This window comes from Syngnathus leptorhynchus, chromosome 3 (genome assembly GCF_054491065.1).
Source record: "Syngnathus leptorhynchus isolate UIUO chromosome 3, UIUO_Slep, whole genome shotgun sequence".
Lineage (NCBI taxonomy): Eukaryota > Metazoa > Chordata > Actinopteri > Syngnathiformes > Syngnathidae > Syngnathus > Syngnathus leptorhynchus.
The window spans coordinates 15,869,142-15,891,517 of NC_141197.1; the positions used below are offsets into that span (position 1 = coordinate 15,869,142).

The following is a 22,376-nucleotide window of genomic DNA, read 5'->3' on the forward strand; positions in this document are numbered from 1 at the left end:
CATGTCTGTTATTATGGAGGGGCGGGTCGACTGAGCCCGACTGAATCCGAACCAGCGTGGGAATATCGATACTGTCTGGGATAGCTGTGAGTCATGGCGAGCCCCCGTCCATTTAAACGAGTATCATTAGGCGCGCAGACACTTTTTGATTTCATCATTCACAAGCATAAATGTGCTTTTTGACAATAGTTTTTAAAGATGCCAACCTTCTGCAGGAGGGGAATTTTGGTGCTACTACTTAAGTCAGGAGGCAGAATGGAGTCCAATCCTCTTGGGCCACGCTTTACTTCAATTCTACACTCGATCATCAATCACTGGTCTCTTGAGTAAGCGGAGAAAAGAAGCACCTATCCCGAAAACAGACTTAATCTTTTTTTTTTCTTCCCCCGCATTAATTGAAAACATCTCACGTTGCCAGACAATGCTCTTTGAATGTAGCCAGTCGCTAATTCCGACTACAAAAAAACAGAGCCATTTAGGGAGGCAAACTGCGGGCGTCCTTTGCAGCATTATAATTCACGGTGTTATCAGGTGGAGAGTTTAAACATCAAATAAACAGACTGGATAATTAAATCAGCAAACTTTGAAGGTGTGCCCGGGCATTCGTTTTTGGCTGAAAGGCCCGAGACTAAAATGATTTTGTATCACGCCGAAACGGACGCCAGCCTTACTGAAAGCAATCCCTCTTACAGGATTTAGCTGGGGAGCCACAAAAAAAAAATGTCCAATATGGGGTCCCAGCTGTACCCCGTGATAGTCCGCCCCATGCGTCCGAATCTAAAATGCGCTCAATCAATAACAAAAGAGAGCTTTCGCGCCTTTACGGCTGCCATAAATAACAGCGTTCTGAAAAGATGAGTGAGGGTGGGGCGAGAGAACGGGCTTTTTACCGACCAGACTGTGGACATATAAAAAAAGTGCTGTTTGTGACAAGATGGCACAGGAGTGTCATCACACTGGCTTTGATCGTGTTTGATCATTTCCATCGTTTTGCAGAGATGCTAACGTGGATGCTGGGGGGGTCCACTGTGTCAGACTCCATAGTATGGAGTGTGTGGGCTTTTGTCTCCCAACACTAAGGTTCAGGGTTTGATCCTTGAGCAACATACTGAACCCCCACAGCTAAAGTTATATCGCATATTTGTACTCCATAGTCTGTATTTTTCCACTTTCTCCACTCTCCAGCTAGCCATCCATTTTTTATATTGCTTATCCTCATTAGGAGCACAAAGCTGAAACCTATTCCAGCGATCTTTAGGTGAGAGGCGGCGGACTGGTTGTCAACCAATCAGAGGGCTCACAGAGACAAACAACAACTCGCATTCACACCGATGGACATTTTAGAATCTTTAATGAACTTACCATGCACGTTTTGGGAATGTGGAAGAATGTGGGAGGATTATGGCGTGCCCCGAGAAAACCCACACAAGCGATGGGATGATCCCTTTAGTCTCCTCTCACCAAAATCCAATAAAGAAGTAAACGGGAGAGCCTTGTTCTCCTTTAATGTCGTTTATCTTTTTTCCGACTGACGAAGCAAGTCGGGATGAGCAAAACTGAGTTAACTCGGTACTGTAAATGGTATCAGTACAAAATTTAAAAAAAAAAGGGGGGGGGGGGTTTCATCATATCTGCTCAAAAAGCTTTGAACAGTAAAAAGTGGAGACAGCACCAAGGGCCCAATAATAAAGAGACAAAGAAAGTAGCTCATTTTATCTGAGCGCTTGTCGCATTGAAGAACAGCAGGGCGCAGATCAAAAAGTGGCAACAACTAAATCCGACCCAACAATCCCTCCGAGCCGACGTGTAAGACTGGAGCCATGACAAATAACATTTTCTGGGCCGCAAATACAAAGATGCAATTTCCTATACTGAAAGCTTCCAGGAGGACATTGAAAGTCAACAGTCAAAAACAGTGACAGCCGCCTGAGTTAATAATCCTGATGGCGCCGCTGCCGCCTACCTGTGTTTACTCTAGATTGCCTACATTACCTCATACGTCTGTGTTGTCGTTTTCCCCGGCTGGCTCCCTGATAAGATAAAACACACTTTCGGCGGAAGAGAGGGAGAGCATGTTTGTGCACCTTACATTGATTAATTCAACGTTACATTGAGAAAGTTTGCCGCGGCTCCACTGACAACACATTCGTTAATACCGCTATTTTTTTTTTCTTTCCCCTCGGCTCCACCGCAGACTTTGCTAATCACATTTAGATTAGTGGAAAAACAATGCTGGAAAACAAAGTACCAGAATGTTCTTTGGGTAAGGCTGCAGCAAAAAAAATTTGATTAACATGATTGAAAAGATTATAGATACAAAATAATGGTAGCCTGGAAAGAAATGGGACTACAAATTTCACAAGATCATGCTGTTGATGGACGCATTATTCAAATTGGACCACTGATCATTCTAATGGCGCTGTTTAATATAAAATAGTGGAAATTGTTTTGTATAAAATAAAGTTGGAAATTGTTTGTAAGCATTTAATGCTAAAAAAAAAAAAAAATTATGGTCGGACTTGGTCACTATCCCCCAGGCAAGGCAAGTAGCGGAGGGGGGGCTCGTCAAGTAAGCATAGAAGATAGTTATTTTTTAACCGCAGCTTGAAGACATATAATAAAGTTTTAGTATATGGCATAAACTTTTACTATACTGTATAACTGTGCGATTAATCACACATTAATCACATCTTTCATTTCTTCAAAATTGTGTTCCACTGAAGTGGAAGAAGCTGTCCGATGGCGATAGACCCTTTCACCCTGGACTTAAAAGCTGATTTTCAACCTTTATCCTGCTTTCTGTATAAACGGCACCGACACGGAACGTGGGGGGGGACTAAGTCCATTCATCCATTTTCTGTAGTGCTTGCCCTCACTCGGGTCACGGGTGAGCTGAAGCCTATCCCGGCTGACTTTGGCACATATAGACAAATGACCATTAACACTTACATTTACGCTTTCACGCTTCCATCCATCTGGGAGTTGGATCTTAGCCCAAGCTTGGCGAGAAAGGCAAAGAACAACTTGGACAGGGCACATACAAACAACCATTGGCTCTTCGATGAAAGCTACATCATGTTTTTTTTAAGCTAATATTCCCATTGACTGCCAGAACTATCAGTCAAATTCCTGTTTCTGTAAGGAACAAGACAAATTTGATAAAAAATGGTTCTGGCTCAGATCTCTGTGTATGAGAAGCTGATGTTGTCTGGCTTTGTTGCTCATAGCGCTATTGCAACAAAATGTCCCGCCCACCGTCTGTTCTTTTACCGCTTTGGTTAGTTACTTTTCAAAGACAGGCGGGGAGGCAGGTAGAATGGCACGGTCAATCTTTAAAAGAGGAGAGAAAAAAGGAGGGGGTGTTGTAATTTCGAAAAACTGTCATGCCTGTGATGGACTCGCACACAAGAGTTAAACGCACATTCAACTCAGCTGTCATGCTTTCAATAGGCTCCGGGTGAATTTCTAAACCATGCCCTTCATTTTCCTTCTGTAGAACTTCAAGTACAACAATGGAGCCAGGCAATCTGGACTGTATAGACACATCAGTGCATGCAGGTGATAAGGGTCATGTTTTTGTGTTGATGATTTCATGCGTATTCAGTATGCGTAGCGTACCGTATATGTAGAGATGGAAAGGTTGAAGGGTGGCTAATGCTCGACCCGCTTACTTGGCCCTCATTCGGGTCCGAGCCCTTTCAAAAAGTGTTTTCCCTTGTCAGGTCAAAAAGTTGGATCTGGCAAGAAGACTTCTCTGAAATCCTTGGGTTAGCTCTCTCGCCCATCAACGAGTCAATTTCCTGTCAACTCTTTGGACACCATCACGGTGCTTTCTGTCATCCACTTTTCACCTTGTCGGCCTCATTTCCGCTCTTGCTCTCTTGTCGTACTTGGCCACGAAACGCTGCGCTAGTTTAGTGATGCTGGGGAAATTACGACCGGCTTCAATGGGAGTGCTGGCTGAGATGGGCTGGTGTGTGTGTGGGGCGGATTGGAGGGGTCATGTTGCTGAGGGAGGTAGTAGTTCAGTGACAGGTCTTGAAAACAAGCCATCAGCTAAACTTGCTGCGGCAATCACACCACTACGGATGTTTGGATACAAAACCAAACCTCTGCCTTCACACGGGGCAGTAGTAAATGATAAGAGAAAGGACTCTTGCGCTATAAAAGCCACAATCATCATTTTTTCTTATGGAGACTAAAATGGTCAGACTGGACTAGAGAAGAGTGAGATGATGATATTGTAGCAGAAAAGCAGCAGCTGATTTGAAGACTCGAATATGCTTCGTTCCAACACTCTCTTATTCAGTAATTCCTCAGGGTCTCCCGCACAATGGATCGGCGCTGCAAAATCTATAATATCCCAGCAAATTCAAATACTCCAGAGGTAGAATGTGGGTTTAGAAAGATAACATCTCTGAGATGCTTGATACAGCTAAAGCTGCTAAAGATTTTAGAACTGAATCAGTTAATCGCCCGCGACAGAAAGTCAAAGCAAACGATTGAAGTATTAACATATTACAGACCAAATGCTCGCACGGATCAATATCATTCCACTTAAGTGCTGCGGGTGCCGGTAGTGTACGTTTTAAACTCTTGCCGACTTTCAAAACTAATCAAGAAGACGACGACATTTACAACTTCTGTGGACTCAAAATGCTAATGAGACGCAATAAAATAGACTTGGAGACTGGGAAATGTAGTCTTGTTATTGAATCTACTTCAGGAACCTACCAAGTTTCCAACACACCAGAAATTCGACAGATTAGTCTAAAATCAACCTTGGATTAAAACGGTCAAGAAAGCCAAAGGTAACGATTGAAGCATTGACACTGTACTTACTGGCTAAGCACCCCTGACTTCAAATGCAGATCATTGACTAGACAATGCTTGACATTTGCCCCAATTCAAAAAAGGTTTGTTAATTAAAGAGATTCCTTATGATGATATTTCTGATCCCAGTTTGAATTTATATCCTACTCTCTGATTCCCCACCACCCTCACATGAGTTTCTATTTTAGTTTGATTTTGTTGTCATGGTCCAAGCACAAATTTAAGTTGCCATTTTGATATGTTTAATTCCCGCCCATTGACCTAATACACTGCCGGTCCCAAACTTATAATAATGGTCGAGTAGACCCCGAAAGATCATCAAAACCAAATCAATTCCTGATGGTATGAGCCAAAAGTCGCTACAAAATGGAGTATGCAGTGAGCGGCTGCATCGTACGCGTGTACACACAATAAGCAGCATGTCAACTAGAGCCTGTCGCACTCCACTCGGCTACAAAAGACTTCCGCGGGGTCAGCGTTAATTATAGTGGCTGTTGAGCACACAGCAGCTGTTGTAAACACATACATTTTCCTTTCAAACGAGCCCCCGCGCAAAATACTGTATATCTCCCTCATGTTTACGAGCAAGTGTCGTCTCTGTGCTCTGGCGTCCACAACAAGAAATTACTCTTCCTGGGTTTCTTTTTTTGTGTATTTTTTTTTTCCTTAACTGCACCCATTCTCTGAAAATTATTACAGTTTAAATTAAGGGTCTTGGGTATTTCTGAGGTTGCTTGTTTTAGTGTCCAACACTAAATTGTATGTTTTTACTGTCACCGTGCTTGCAAAGTCTTATTTCTATTTCTATTTATTTATTTATTTACTTTTTGTTCTGCTCTTGACCAGCTTCTTCTGAACTCATTATGACTGATTCTCTAGTTCCGAAGAATGATTTGAGGAAATAAGAGATCACACTGCTTCAAATCAAAACCCACAAAGCACCACATATACTGACCTATCTGAATTTAATTTGCAGCCCTCCGATGGTCTGCTGGAAATTGAAAATTGTAAGAAAGTTTTGGCCTATCAACTTGTTAATCTTGTTACATAAAGGTGCCGCTGTTTTTATGACACTCCCAATGATTCACCGCAGTGTTTGAATGACGTTCCACAGCAGCAAATGTGACACAATCAAATAGCAAATGGTAGGACATTTGGTTTGAAGATTACAAAACTCATGCCATTCTATTTCTCTTTTTATTATTTGTATGTCCCCTGAGACTGGTTGGTAACCACGCTAGTGTGTTCAATAACTGTTGCACAAAGTCAGCTGGAACAAGCTAGAAGTAAAATACATCATATCTAAGTAAATGTTACCCTCTTTGTGTGTTTATACTTCTTCATGGCCCGAGTACAACAAAACATGACTCCACCTGTACCGTTTGAAAGAGGCCATCTAAAGTATTTTGAAGGCCCACCCACCCCTTTAGCCCACTTTTGTCACCTGGCCATCCTGTTTCCAGAAAGCGCATTCATTTCCCAGCCCAGTGGAGCAGCACACGGTGACCCCCTACCTGGACCCCCACTTTACCTGCCCTCAAGTTTCAGCACCAGCTCAAGCCCAAAGAAAAGGTCCGGTCCACCTCTGCCATAATTTACGAGCTATTTCACACAGTTGTGCTTCCATTAGAGACCTGGCCTTGCCTTACCTTTTGGAGTCCTCCCTTTGCACTTATCAAAGAAGGGCAACAGTGGGATTAGGAACATTTGAAGCAGAAAGTCCGGTCCGGCATATTAGAAACCTACAGTACATATTTTATAGAATCTGCGAATTCATAAATTTAAGAAGATTGAAAAATAGTAACATCGTCTTTTGCTTGCCCTTGGAGAAGATGTTTATCAAACTTGACACTGCTTCAAGTGCAATGGGGCAAAACACAAAGAACTCACTCTGATTTAGGATTTATTTGTAATAAACTGTCAATTCTAAGTTTTAGTCGCTGTTCAAAATGAATCAAAGTGCAAAATAATTCCCCGATTAATCAATGCAATAATCGATCGGATCTTCGATTCCAAAACGATGCATTTCTGACACTGCTTTATTGAGTTTCTTTGATAAACGAAACGTGGTCTTTGGGCACAACAATTTTGAGGCGCTATGTAAAAATGGGTTTAAGGGGACACTCACCCGTGATGGTGACGAAGGCATTCCCCTCCTCCCCCAGCAACGGGTTGATGAGTCTGCAGCTGTAGGTGCTGTTGGGTTCCAGCACGACCGTCAGCACGCTGGTCAGGGAGAACAGACCCTCCTCGTTAGCCACCACCGAAGTGGTGACATTGTCGGTCAGGTTGCGGCCACCGCCGTCCTGCCACATGACATTGGCTTCTGGGTAGCCTCCATAAGCCTCGCAAGTGAGGGCCACCTCTTCGCCCGGCCGAAGGTTAGATTCCGGCTCCAAGGTCACCACGGGCTTTGAGTAAGGTGCTGGATGAAAACAAATGCAGGGACATGCTATGGAAAATTGACTTTTCAATTGCTTGTACACAAATAATGCCCTCGCTCGAGTACCTGCCCACCAATCGAGTGTGAAATTAAACAACCAAGTAAATGTTTTTGTTATCTGCTTGTTTTGTAAAAGTGTGTCTGTCAGCCGGCCGTTTTGCATATCCGTTGCATGCGGGACTAATTTTGATAATAGCACCCCCCCCCCCCATAACATATCCATTTTTGTTTTACGTAAATAGCTCGGCTTCCTGATCCTTGAGGTATTTTAACAAAAACAAATATGATGCTAAAAGAATAACCTTGAAATTGTTTTAAATTGAGAAAAAAAACTGACAGGTTATGGATGGGCTAGATGATTTAGACAAGCATAAAAACTTCCAGAGTTTGGTTTGACTACCTTGGGAAATGGTTTATATCATTCACATTAAGGCATAAATTATATTTAGTGCCACTTAGCATAAAATCGTTGAAAATCCCACAAGGTATCAGTGTCATACAGGCATGCTGCATCTCAACACACCCCAGAGTGCCAAAATTCAAAACAACTCGTAAAAAAAAAAAAATTTGGTTCCAACCATGTTGTGAAGATAGGCAGAAATTGGCTGTCTCTGAGATTTGGAGACAACCCAAGGTCTGGAAAAAGAGTGTAGGCATCTGATGTCAGATTTGCTGAAAATCCCAATCCCTGGCGCTGAAGTAAGGGTACAAAGGTGGAAGCGGAAAGAGGCTGTTCTATTCCCAAAGCCAATCATGGCACAGCAAACAAGGGGGCGGAGCTGAGCCTGAGATGATTTGATCTGCTGGTGAAAAGTGGACTTTTACCATGGAGATGGGATTTACTGCGCTTTTAGCGAACTAGGGGTCTTCCATTCCTAAAATAAACGAAAGCCATTTTTTATTACATATGGATCACGATTAATTGAGTCTTGGTGAAATCTTACAATATTTTGAATGCAACGTTTTTGTGTCAGAGCATGTTGAGGAACTGTATCGTGAATGGAGTGAATTATGTCATAGCGAAATTGAAGTGGAGATCAGTAATTGGAGTGAATCACATCACAGCATTTATAATATGAACGTGATGTATGCTTGGCGAGTCAATAAAGATACAGCCGACTGCTGTACATTTGACTGTCGCATTTCCATCAAGACGGTTGGCTTCTTTGCATTCACAGCAGGTAGGAAATATACAATGTGAATGCTGTTCAAAAATAGAAACATGTATAAATCTCATGCATAAAATGGAACCAATTTGTCACTGTTGGGAAATGGACAGGATGGGGAGAAGGGGGGGACATTATTCATTAACACGACCTAATGCACATTCATCCTTTGAGAATTGACCAGCCATCTTCTCAATAGATATACAAATGTGCCATTGCACTGTAAGTAAATGAAAAGTCTCGCCATGTAAGATGCCAAGATGTTGGGAAAGGCTGATTGACCAAAACAACATCTGATAGTCAAAGTCAGCAGCTATTGATCACAACAGAGGCCACAATCACCGCTTATTGACCAGACATGCAGTTGAGCAGCCCTGGGGAATCTGTTTATCATGTTTACTTACCACATGCACTTAAGTGTAACACATGCTGTATTATTAGTGTGTGTTTAAAAAAAAAAAAAGAATCTTTGGATGTTAAACTCTTATTTGATTGTAGGCAATATTTTTTACCGCTAAATGGGGTTGTGTGTGGTACAAAGGGAAACTCACCGGCCACCTGTAGAAACAAAGCAGCGCTGCCGTATTCTCGCACTCTGACAAAGCAAGTGTAGCTGCCTTCGTCAGCCACCACCACCTTCCTCAGCAACAGCGAGGCGTTGCCCCGACCCAGCTCGTGAGGGAACAGGCCGGTGCGGTTGACGAAGCGTTCGGCCTGGTCAGCCAGCTGATCGCGACCTTCGCTGTATCCGTACACGCTGCGCTTGGTGTCGGTCAGTTGCCAGAAGATTGTCACGTCAGATGCGTTGAAGGGGCCAGCGGGGCTGAAGGAGCAGTTTAGGATGACGTCCGTATCGTGCAACGCCACCATGGGCTGGTCGGGGACGAGCACCTCCATCTGGGCTACAAGAGAGGTGGAGCATCTTGTGAGTGACATCGTACAAAAGGTTTAAATGGAATTGACTGATATCCTTCAAAGTCAAGCAGTTTGAATCGTACGCTAGATTTTTTTCAGAAACAAATATGGCAGCAGGAAGTATGTAAAAGGGGATTAACGCAAAAATTCTAGAGTGTGTTTTTTTTTTTTTAAGACAATGCCGCCGCCTCTTTGACTGAAAAAGTCGGTGATTGAGTGGCACATGCTTCATTGTTTGTCTAGACGAGGGTGAAAGCGTAATTATTCCGGATTAGCGGCCATTTCAGGCAGACGTTCGTGGCATCCTTGCGAGTCAGCGCTTCTCATTTATCCCTGCCTGCTTATATACAACACCAAGACACTCATCTACATCACAGGAGAGGAGGGAAAAAAAATTTACTTGGGCCCCAGGAGCAACAAAGTGTTTTGTCCCTGTAATTGTTCAAATCAAGGTAGCATTTTTTGTCTCTTCACTCGCTTTTGAACTCCAACACGGGGTATTGTTAACGTTGACTCACTTTGGTATGGGGTAGATTTGACCAATTCAGGGGTGCTTTAATCAACTATCCAATTAACAACAAACAAGACTTTGAGCGCCTTCATGTACGAACGCTGAGTCAAGGCAGGCCTATTTTTCATGCCGTGTACGTTTAACACATCCCAACGAGGTATCTCTTGCCACTGATGCCTGAACAGTGTCATCTATCGGCTAACGGTAAAACTACAGCAAGATAAAGGGAGAAAAAGGGCTCCCGTGTCACAATAATCCCTTTCTGTTTATCGTTTTGGAAAGTGTGATCATGTTTTATGGGGGATAAGAGTGTCATCTTGATAACTGAAGAAGTTCATGATATAAAGCATGTTTTGTTTCCGCAGTGGTGATTGGGTTTGAATTCAAATCTTGCCCTGTAAAATCTGGACCAGCCGTGTTCAACTTCTCAAGGTTGCCCGCTTCCACAAAAACATTCTGACGTCCATTGAGAAATTGGAGACTAATGTGACATTGGGTTGACTTTTTTCTGACCGCCAAAACGCAGATAGAGCGAAAAAGCAAATGCCACACTTTGGTTTGTTTCTAGATCACATTCCTTGCACTCATGATGAGTGTTTCATTATTCCAAGAAACGGGCCAGTGATAGTCCTCCATGATATGCATGTTGGAAGAAGGAGGTGACGGGACACAGGGATCAATTAAATCACTCTGAAAGCAGCCATGGATGAGTCACACCACCATGTGCATTCAGAAAGGTGGGGGCAGGACGGTTGTAGTACAAAATACGACCAAGCTAAAGATGATATCTGTCAATAAGGTTAAGAACACTCTTGAATTCCTCTACAGTCGACAAAGTTTAGAGGAGAGGAGGGTAGGTGGTAGATGTAGCGGTCTTCCCAGTGGGGTCTTCCCTGAGGGGGGAGTAAGGATTCTCCTCTCCTGCCCTCTCTATAAAGACATGCTGAGCAGCCATCGAGGGCAGGCTGGGAGACGTCAGGCTGCCGCGATTTACACGCTGCACTTTGTGTTTATGGGCCTCAGCTCTGTTTGAGTGCCTACGTGACAGAGACGGGCACTTTCACAGCCGACATGAAATAAACTCATTTAAGCCTTTGGCGGCTGCTGGCACCTGCTTAGAGGCGAGCGCTGACTAGGAAAGGAAGAAAAGAAAAAAAAGTCTTTAAATGATCTTCACACCGCTCTCCACTCTAATTTCAAGCCTAAGCGTCACCGTGGCATTTTCAAACACCTACCAACAATAACAGTTTTTGTCAGGTGTTGGCAAGCCGGTATTACTATTGAGGCTCGTGATGATGGGAAAGGAGGCTCGCGGCAAGCGTGGATACGAGCGGAGCGTTTAACCGCGGCGTGCTCATCGGCACGAGGGTGCACCAACTGGGATGTTTTATGCACATTGTCGCCGGAGACGTTTCTGATGAGTTATCTCGTAAAATAAAAAGGGGGAAGATGTTTTTAGTGTGGTTGTCCCAAGGACTGCTGTCATAAACTTTGTGTGAGACGATTAGTTAGTCAAAGTGGTCATTCAGCATGTTCGTTAGCGTTGAATTAAGCCTTTCGCAAATGTCATATTTTTAAACTTTGAGTTGCACTCCTTCGTTGTCATAAAATGTTTATCACTTATCCAAGAAATTGTAGGCAAATGTTTGCTTCGAAAAACAACTTTGATGGTAATGATGGAACTTGTTAAAGGAAATAAATAAAAATAAAAAATAGTTTCAACATCATGTTTCTCTGAATCAATGGCCATGAATGAGCTCCAGGCACACATCAAAACTCTCATAGATTCTTTTTTCCTAGAAGAGCGGATGAAAAAAGGCTTATACGACCGACCCCTTATGTTTTCATTTTCTGCCGGCATAACGACCAGGTATCCTTGTACCTTTTTGTCCGTGTGGTATATTTACCCAATGTTTGTGCCTCATATTTCCCCAATGTTTGTGCTTCAACAACCTGCTGCACTTCAATCAACCTTACTTATCCGTGCAGCCTTACAATGGAGTTAATAATCGTACCTCATGACAACCACGGGTAAACAATCATGTCTATGTTCTGTGCCTATGCTCGTCCGTAAGCAACAAAATATAAATCAACTGACTTGAAATGAGGAACAAAGTAAAAGGAAAAAAAAAATGCAGTCATATAGTGTTGTAATATAACGTGATGGCAACCGAATGAAACTGTGTCATGTGAGTGTGGACCAACGTTGGACAGAGAAGGGTCAGGGTTTGGTTCTTTTTAAACCAAAGCCTGATATGGTCGTGATCTTTGCCTACTATGCTGGGCTTGAGCACAGTGCTCACGTTTGCCAAACAATCTGACCGCAGTGGTCAAGTGTGTCTGAGCAGGGTATGTGGTTTGTTGGCCCAGAGACTTGCAGACCACTATCCCGCTTTGTGGGGTGTGGTGTAAAAAGCAGAAAATGTCAGATGTTCCACAAAGGCTCTTATGAGTCTAGTTTCCATGATCTCTATGAAGAAAGAGACACATGTTGTGTAGTATCTGTTTCAATATAATCCAACAGCAGTTAGCCTCGCACGCATACACACACAAAACACGTTTTCCTCTCCGGCCCCAAAGGCCAGAGACCACATTGATATTCCACACCTGCTTGACTACTGGCAGGTCCGTAGCAATGCAGTGTGAGGAGTTGGACACAAGGAACTCCTGACACTACAATGGAGAAGCTGTAAGGAAGCTGCAGTGGAGCAAAGAGCTTTCTGTCAGCGTGACTGACATCGGTCACGTTGACAAACACACGCGGCAAATAACAAATGTTCTCAGTGCCGGGTTGTGCGTGCAAAGTCAAATGGCGTGGGAAGTAAATATAATATAATGGTACAAAGTTGACCACTGCAAAAATGGTGCAATTTATGGTTATGTCATAAATTATTTCCTATTGTCAATTCATTTTCTCCGGTGATGCTGCTGCAAGAGACTTTTTCTGCCACATAATTAATGCCTCAGTCTTCCTTTTGTCAAGGTAATAACTACCGTTCAATACCTGGACAGAGATATTTACACAATGATTGGGGTCTGGCCATCTGCTAATCATGGTGTGCACACATTTAAAGGGTAATTCTCACGGAGGCCAATGCATTAGTAGGAGTTTGTGAACGATCAGTACAAAGGCAAATGAAAAGGAGATATTATTGACATAGCGAGCTAAATGGGTAACAATTGAAGGTTTTAGACGAGTGATTGGAGAACAGTGTGTCAATATATATACACACACATACACACACATACACACACAAACATGCACATGTGGTGAACATGGGCAAAACTTGGTCGAGGTTAAGTAGAGCGGTTGTTTCTAACTATGCTTGTATAATACTGCCCCCCTTAGTCAACTTGTGATATAGCAGCCCAACAAATTTCCATTCTGAGCGTTTTGTACGGACCAGAACATCAAATGACTGAGCTCAACGGATGTGTGAGCCCTTTCATACTAATTACTTTATCGACACAACCAAGACCTGCAGGAATTCTGAAAGGAAAAGTGAGCTTTTGATTTCCGCACATGTGGATGTCCATTATCTTACACTGGGGGGGGCAATGGGTGTCATTAGATTGATGGGAGCGTGCACTGTAATCTTGATTTTTGTCTGAAAATGGCAAACCGAAAATGGACGTGAAAAGAGTGACTAAATGAATGCTAATCGGCGCACCCAATCTGAGGAGAGATGGATCCCGGCAATGAGGTCTTTACATGATCATCAAGGGAGACTTCATTTGCAGATGTTTCCCATCCAATCCTCATATGCAGCCTATGCGCATGAAAAGGGTCACTTTCAACATCAAGCTCTGAATATAATCTGCTCTTTTCTTATGTATTTCTCCAGGAAATCACAAAGTAGTGTCTTCGCCAGGGAGACATCCAGGTGATCAGCTAGATAAGGACTCAGACTTGCTTATTTCCCGCAGAGTCATAAATCAGGTTCTTTTGTGCTGTTTTTTTCCGTAAATCTCTCTGCCCCTCGATCTCTTTCTCTCTCACACACTAGCCTTCCTTTCTCGCACTCTCTCTCTCTCTCTCTCTCTCTCTCTCTCTCTCTCTCTCTCTCTCTCTCAGCTGCCCAACATCACCCTTCTCTTGCCTCCTTCCTTGATACGAGCCATCTCATATCCTGTCAATAACCCGCTAATGGGCCCGGGCAGTCAGATAAGACTGAGCCTCTGGCTTACAAGTCCGCAGACACCGAGTGCCTTTTGATGAGCTGCGGTTTCACAAATGAAAAAAAAAAAAAAGGAAAAAAAGGAAAGTGGCTAGCTGACAAGGTAGACGTACGGTCAAAGGGTCAGATCTCACTTGAGGACAGAAGTCTTAAAAGATGAAGAGAAACAGCATGGCAGTGAAGGCTTCCTTGATTTGCCTTCACAGGATGTTGTCCATCTTTTTCTTACAATTTAACAGCATGTTTTGGAACTGGACCATCCTGAAAGGTATTCATTAAAAAACAAGTAAAAATCAGAACGCGATAGTGAGTACCTCTCAGAAAATGCCAATCAAAACAGAACACTGTCTAATTTGCTTGTTGTCGTCGCTAACACCAGCCTTATTTCAAGGTACCTGTCAGAGCCAATACCAATATTGAGCGCCCTCTCGTGGTCGTTTTACAAACAGCAACTAGAATTTAGAAATGAGAGGAACAGAAAATTGCCATTGATTTCATGCAATTTTAAGAAAATTCGTTACATTGGGATTCCTTTAAAAGTGCCTGTCATCGTATTTGTTTTGTTTTTTTGTTTTTTTGGGACTCTCCTCAGCAAAGTAGCTGAGCCTGTAACAGTTTCCAAGCACGGCTCCCGCATCCATCCAAACAACTCAAAGTCAACCACACATGGCTCCATGTCCTGCTCCACCCCCTGCTGAAGTACGAATTGCTGCATATTACCTGAATCAATTTTTAAACAGTCCCACAGGCCTGCAATTTGACGACATGTTGAAATAATCATGAGGCGCTTGTTGGGTAATGCACTCTGTCTCAATGAATGCACGGGGGAGAACGGAAGGAGGACGGAGGGCCAACAAAACCGATGACTCGTATGGGCCGTGCTGAAACCGGTCTCAGTCAAGACGGCTCCTCGATGGGACCCTTCAGCGGACGCAATCAAATTAGCAAGAGCATCACAGATACGGGGTAATAGCCTAAAATTGAATTTATGTGCAAGCTAAAGTGAGCCTTCTCTGCAGAATCAATCACAGTGTTGGGGGAAGGAAAGACACGGGGGAGGAGCATTCACAGCTATCGCACTTGTAAAGACAGTCGAGAGCAGACCATTTTCTCGCCCAGGGGAATCGATCCAATTACACTAATTAATTTTAATTAGCCCGAGGCTCCTCTCCCAGAGTGAAATCTGGTCAACTTTCTATGTTGTATTAAATACAATTGCTAGACTAATGGCCTGCCATTAGCTCCGCCTCCTTCACTGGCTGGCACTACTCAAGGAAAGTCACTAATGTACTTTTGTCCAGGCAGTACGTGCTCTGCAACTAACCGGCAACCAGAGAAAGCAAATTAGACATCAACTTGACAACCATTACAATAATTCTCCAAGTTAAATTGCATAAATAAACGTGCAGACAAATTTACACATGTTGTCACATGACACATTTTAAACAATTTATGTCAAATGTGCAAATTGAAACGCAATATTTTCCCCTTACTGGCGGTGTAAATTAAGACATTTAAAACATGTAAATGAGGTTTATAAAAGAAGAAATCAAATGCGGCCCAAATGAAGAAACCTGCATAAGACAAGCTACAAAATAAAATCTCTTGGCAGCCATTTTGTTATTGTTGTTCGGAGACAGGATGTCATATTGTGCTAGGACTAACGTTACCCTTTGATTATGCATAATCGGCACAACAACAGCAGTGTTTTTGTATCGAGTTCCATGTGCAGCAGCCAACTAATTCGTTTAGTGCTCCACTCAGTGGAGAGAAACTGAATCATTGCACGAGCCAACCGACATCTACTCCTCCTCCGTGCGGATGCCACGCCGCCGCTAATGAGCCGGCCCGTGGTCCAATTTGTGTCGGCGGAGAAGAGATGCCTAATGAACAACTGGTTGTACTGAGCTCCACTGAGCCGCAAGTTGAATCAGGTCACCACATTTTGTCATGTAAACTCCCAAGCTTGCATTCTCACTCAAATCCCAATTTGTCATATTATTTCATCAAGTTAGTATAGTCCTCAGGGAAATTTGCTGTGTGGAAGAAAAGGGTTGAATTTTATGGGGTGTTTTTTTTTTTCACCCCCAAAAGAAGTTAGTCAATTTTACAGGTTTGCCTGAGGATGTTGAGGCCGCATTTTGACATGCTGTATCAGCCGGTATGAGATTTTAATTTACATGATGTGTCCAAGTCTACACCAACAGCAAAGAAAAAAAAGGTTATAAACCTTCCACAGTGCAGATCGCAATTTTTGACATGCTAGACTCTTTTCTTTTATTTACGGTGCGCACAGACGTTATCAAGCCAGCCTGAGCCTATTTGTTACTTTTTTATGATGACCCAACTTCTTTGCTTGTACAGAAGTGAAACTTTGAAGTTATGATTCCTTCGTTGCGACATCACCCAACCACCCTTTTCAGAACGATGAAAAAATCTGCTCTAAAAGCAGTTTGCATGGAGGGCGTCGAAAAATTCCCTACGAGCGCATTACCAAAACATTCCATTCGAAATATACGACAAAACGTATCTTATATTCCATATGCATGTATGTCTATAGGTTATTTCGCAAACCTTTTCCTAGTTTGGCCCATTTCAGTTTTCAAAAGTCCTTCAAGGGCCCATATGTGACCCCTCGTCTAAAACTACAGCAACTTTGAGAATCCTTTCAATCCTTCTTGTTGCCCTACAAAGCTCTGAAGAGGGAAGACTAATGGACCTCAAGGGGGTGTATTGTTACCACAGCTGACACCCACCAACAGCTTGGACGGCCAGCATGGCAGATAACAGCAGCGGCAGGGTCATGGTGGTGATCCCAGGGTGGATTTGGACAGCGGCAAAACTTCGTCAGGCGTGACGCTGCAGGGATCAAAACAAAGCAATTAAAGAACATCTACTAGTCATCTTTTCTTATCCTTGCCTGGTAGTTTTAAACCCCAAAGGACTACCCACTCAAAGTCAAAGATTTTCTTTACAATGATATATTTTTAACTTGTCTAAACACGGCATTCAAACTAATATTGTGTTTGTAGTATATAAATTGACCAAATGCCCCTGCTTTTATCCAATCCAGGGGGCGGCCATTGTGACATCACAGTGCTTAAGGGCTCAGGTAACGACCAATCATGGCTCACCAGTTTTCTGGGTTCAGTCATGTGACGTTCACAAGTTGAGCCAATATATTTCGAATAAAATAAGCCAAAAACTACTGTACATGAGAAGTTTCATGTTTTTCCATCAGCCTTAATGTTTGACTTGAGCGGAACGGATGTGGGTCAGTCTTGCAGTCTCATCATGACCAAAGTTTCCATAACTGAGCAGCTCGCCACTTTCTCCAGACTGTTCAAGTAAACTTGACATAGCAACAAGGAAATAAAAAACATCCACCCCGATTTCCCTTGAGTTGTTCTTTGGAGAGCACAATGTGAAATTGGACCAACTCCCTAAACCAAACCACAGGCTGACTCCGCCTGGTGGTGTCCAGACACCAGGAAGTGACTAACTGACTTGTGCTACCCCATGCTGGTAGTGTAAAAATCCTTTTAACTCTCATTTGTTAAAGGTTTTTATCACTTTTCCAATTGGGAAAAGATCTGGAGCACACTTGGGGGCCGTTGATTTATAGATTGTTATTTTTAACAGGAAAAAAAATCACATTTGTAGCGCCCCATTATGACAACACCACAGAGGGAGTTTCGAGAAATGATCATGTTAACACTAAAATGTGTCATGGGTGTTGAAAATTTGGAGAACTTTATTTACAGTAGACATTTTGTCAGGCGTGATTTAGTTTTCATTTTTAGATTTTTTTTTTTCTGGTGAAAGATTTCATTTAGTATATGTGATGTAAAAATGATTACAGAACATAATATTCTGTGTTGACTAAATTAATTGTCGACCCAAATGAGGATAGATGGTGGAGAAAATGAATGGATGGACGCAGTCACAACAGGATGACATCACTTCCCACTCAAGTTATCCGGATGGGGACTACAACATCCTCTACATCCCACCGGATGTTGTACCTGCCTGCTGAACAAGCATGTGATAAAGAACAACTTAAGTCAGGAAACACCCTCTAGAAGATTACTTTTGACACATCACCTCTGTTAATTAAAAAAAAAGTTCAAGTACTATGCAGGGGATTCCCATTTCTAGTGCGTCATTGAACGCAATTCCTCCACGTCGCCGACCGGGGGCACACAAACGTTATTTGCCACGACTTTCCCGACGGCTAAAATAAGAAATTACGACATTAATCCTGAGAAAAAGTATACAAACGTCAGCCCTGATTTCGACTTAGATGCCTGATGCTTTAAATAACACGCTGGAGTCGTAACTTTTAGCAAAATGCATGCAATCAAAGTAGTGGGTGGATAGTTTCTTACCATGGTATGGACAAAGACGAGAAAAAACTACTAAAGTGACAGCGGCGTTGTCTTTTCAGTCCAGTCGATGTTGCCTTCAGGAACACGACGTGTGTTTTGGTTTTATTCCTCTCGTCCCGCTGAGCGTGAAGATAACGGTGTGTTTTGCTGTCTTGAAATGGCTCTATCGGGGTTTATCAAAGTACGCGAGTGTGTTCCATTGATTTGGATCTGGTTGCATTCACTAAACCACTCCTTGCTGCTCTGCCCGGTGGTGATGTCATCTCGAGGGGGACGAATCCCGACCCACTCCCAGTTTGACAGCGTAAAAAAAAAATGCAGGTTCTGAGAACCTCATTAGTATTTTATTCATGCAAAAGCTCTTTTTGACGGAGCGTCATTAAATACAGCACTACAGTATGTGATTTTCACACAATCTCTAGTGATGTGGAACTGATCAATTAGACCGAATATTTATTTATGTTTTATAATGTGACTAAGGTTAGTTAGTTTGTCGAGTTTGGATAGCGCCTCTTAACCGAAATGAAAACAACCCCATCATGATTCATCTTTCTGGAATCACATTTTCCCCCGAGACATGACGCAGCCCCGTCTGAACAAGACAGCGGAAAAATCTATTAAGTGCATGTGATAAAACCATCATAACAAACGAAATAAAACACATGAAAGGTTTAGCTTGTGCATTCAACGTCTGAGAGAAATATTTCTTTGTTTTGATTAAGAAAATGGATGGAGCGTGAAAGTTCCCTAACGTGGACACTGACTTTAAACGCACCGTGTACCACGTGACTAAAACCCAGGAAGCGAGTCGAGTGTCAACATTGAAACGGTGAGTGTGCGCTTCTCTTTCGTGCGCTTTTACTGAACATTTCCATTTGTAGTCTTGCTTTTATCCATTCAATATTGTATGTTATGTCATACATTGGAATAGCTTAATACACATTTGCGATCCAGTAAGTGCGTTTTGGGAAAGCCGGCTAAGCGTGATTGCATATTTGCTAACGTTGCATAGAGTTAGGGTTAACTAGCAAATTAAGCACAAGGTCTTTATTGTATGTTTAACCCTGGGTGGTATATTTATTTGATTACCCTCCTCCTACTCATCCTCCTCTAGATGGGATCCTCAGACTGGCACTTGTCCTTGAAGCTGTTGGATCAGCCTAAATCCACCTTCCACTTCCCCGAGATGATGCCAGGGGACGTCGCTCCTGGAGGCTACAGAGTTGCCACCCTAAAGCAGCTTGTGGCCGCGCAGCTTCCCGACTCTATACCCGACCCTGATCTCATAGGTAAGTCCACTTGGAGAGGTGTTAGTAGTTCATTAGAGAGGGTCGAGATTTATTGATCGGGGTGCATTCAGCTGCACCAGTACAATTTGATGTATTTGAGTTGTATCATTTTTCTCCACATATGCACAATGATACTTAGGCTCCACCTTTAACACTAGCTTGATAGATGCCATGTGTGCTTTATGTGGTTCCAGAGCTGGTCCATTGTGGGCGTAAGCTGAAGGATGACTTCACGCTTGATGCCTGCGGGATTCTACCGGGATCCACCTTGCATGTCCTGAAAAAGACTTGGCCAGAGCCTGAAAGCATTGCAGGTGTGTCTTTTAACAAATTTTAAGAATATATTTTGAATTTGAAATACATGCCAAAACTTTAAATGTCTTTTTTTTTTTATCGATATTATTATTTCAGAACCTGTGAACAGAGCAACTGCGGCCAGGGAGTTCCGAATGCTCCACGCCGCCCTCCACTCGCTACACTCCACCTACAGAGACTCTGTGAGAATGACGCTATGCATATATTTAATGACTATTAGGTACAACCGCACAATCTCAATCTTGAGTGTATAAATATAGTCAAGTATTCATCTAAAAAAATAACAACACACTATGTGTAAATTTCCAAACAGAGCTCTGGTGAGATACACAAAATATCCAAAGAAAAAGCAAAATGCACACACTACTTAATCCTGCATCTCTCTTCTTTACCCAGGTGTACAAAATGTTGACCAACAAAGAGTCCCTGGATCAGATCATTGTGGCTACACCGGGACTCAGGTCCGACCCTGTGGCTCTAGGTATGACCCGATGCTTTTTCTTCATTGGTACCAACATGGAAATGCTGACATTTGTCATCACAGGCGTGCTTCAAGACAAAGATCTCTTTGTGCAGTTCACAGACCCCAACATGTTAGACACGTGAGTGCTTGTTTTTTTTCCGTGTCAGACGTGCAGATCATAAAGTTCTTTTTGGTACCTTACAGACTGATCAGCTCACACCCGGCCCTGGTCAACGCCATCATTCTGGTGTTGCACTCTGTGGCAGGAAGCGCACCCACGCAGTCCACCGGTGCCGCTGCCACATCTTCTACCCGCAACACTTCAGCTAGCTCCTACAGTGATATGCCCGGTGGGTACATTTATTTCATCTTTTTTTTTTTTTTTTTTAGATTAAACATCATCCACCTCGCCATACTAACCCAAACTGTTCTGTGGGCAGGAGGCTTCATGTTTGAGGGCATGTCTGATGATGATGAAGACTTCCAGCCTGTGAGTCTTTGCTTGCCTCTGAGCGTCAGACAAGTCATAATTCTCACGAGTGTTGTTTTGGATGGAGCAGGGCAGCCCGGCAGGCCCTTCAAGCAGAGCGGGGGTCTCGGCGGGCATTCGGCCGCTCTCGCTCAACCACAGCGGCGCCACGGGCCCACGACCCATTACGCAGAGCGAGCTAGCTACGGCGCTAGCTCTCGCTAGCACGCCCGAAAGCAGCGCAGTGACTCCGACCACAGCCAACCAGGTCAAAACTTAACAGCCAAGCATTCACACTTTCTTTTTTGTATGATTCTTTCAAACTACAGTTAGACTTTAGCCAAAGATTTCTATCATATGTCACATTATTCAAACTCGGTTGTAGGCCGAGTCGTCGTCGTCGAGCGGCGGCCCCCCTATGCCGGCAGGGACCCCCGTCAGTAACGACCTGTTCAGTCAGGCACTGCAACAAGCCCTCCAAGCCACCAACATGTCTGCCCTGCAGGTAACAAATATCTCAGTTAAAGCGCATGCTGAGACACGTAAAAGAGAAAGTAAAGCGACTTGCGGGCGATGCGATGCATTCAGGGCCGATGGCAGTCGCAAATGCAACAGCTCAGGGACATGGGCATCCAGGATGAGGAACTGATGCTCAGAGCACTGCAGGCCACTGACGGAGACATCCAGGCCGCCCTGGAACTCATCTTTGCTGGGGGACCGGGACTCTGAATGCAGACCTGCTCATTAAATTCAACTCGAATGAACAACACAAGGATTTTTGTTGGCACGTTATGACATTCATTGTGTTGTATCATAATATCATCATACTTTATTTGTCAGTGTACTTGTAATACAAAAATAAATCTGGGTTCCCAAGCCTTCTGGAAAATGACCAATTTTCTAGTCATGAAAAACATGGAAAATGAGAAAAAGAAAATGTGCATTGCAATGTGGACTGCTGAGGATCTTGTCATCATCTCAACACTATTAAAGGCACACAAAATGCACTTTGTGAATGAAAAAAGAAACATTTCTAGCATAGTCGAAATCATTTTTGGACAACTGAGAGGAATCGTAAACAATTTCTTTAATATTATGCCCTTCAGCCTGCTTGTAAGGGTCAGATGTTATGTACCTAATCAAGTGGCCCAACTTCCTGTTTTCTGATTTGACTACTAGATGGCAGTATAGGTCTGTTTCAGTCCTGACGATATTGTTACAATAGACTGACTTTTACTTTCAATCTTTAATATGACATCACACCTATTTAGTTTAATAATTACGTCCTTATACTATTAACAAATTGGCTACTTGCTGGTTTGTTTTGCTTAGCAAGGAGAGAACCTTTTTTTTGTTATTCAAATCAAACAAAATTTAAAAAAGTATTTTTCCCTCACCATTCTTTG

At 43.1% G+C, this 22,376-nt stretch overlaps 2 protein-coding genes across 3 annotated transcripts in view; one reads left to right on the forward strand and one right to left on the reverse strand.

Annotated features, from left to right (window-relative positions):
* cd276 (CD276 molecule) overlaps positions 1-18,714 on the reverse strand; it is a 46,612-nt gene extending 27,898 nt beyond the window's left edge. Inside the window, exons 1-4 of the mRNA XM_085908052.1 lie at positions 18,435-18,714; positions 16,803-16,905; positions 8,994-9,344; positions 6,962-7,258 (exon numbers count right to left, since the gene is read on the reverse strand). Coding sequence (XP_085764178.1) covers positions 6,962-7,258; positions 8,994-9,344; positions 16,803-16,851 — 697 coding nt within the window. The 5' untranslated portion in view covers positions 16,852-16,905; positions 18,435-18,714. The remainder of the gene's footprint in view (positions 1-6,961; positions 7,259-8,993; positions 9,345-16,802; positions 16,906-18,434) is intronic.
* Positions 18,715-19,027: 313 nt separating this feature from the next.
* On the forward strand, positions 19,028-21,972 carry LOC147059497 (ubiquitin-like protein 7). Of its 2 annotated transcripts, none has more exons than XM_085907582.1 (11): positions 19,028-19,263; positions 19,549-19,723; positions 19,918-20,037; positions 20,135-20,220; positions 20,435-20,519; positions 20,583-20,640; positions 20,706-20,851; positions 20,942-20,991; positions 21,062-21,238; positions 21,356-21,475; positions 21,559-21,972. In XM_085907582.1, exons 2-11 carry the CDS (start codon positions 19,549-19,551, stop codon positions 21,697-21,699), a joined length of 1,158 nt encoding a protein of 385 aa, XP_085763708.1. In that variant the 5' UTR covers positions 19,028-19,263; the 3' UTR covers positions 21,700-21,972. The 2 variants fall into 2 exon arrangements, with proteins under 2 accessions (XP_085763708.1, XP_085763709.1); XM_085907583.1 differs by lacking the exon at positions 19,028-19,263 and adding an exon at positions 19,290-19,387.
* The last annotated feature ends 404 nt before the right edge of the window (positions 21,973-22,376 follow it).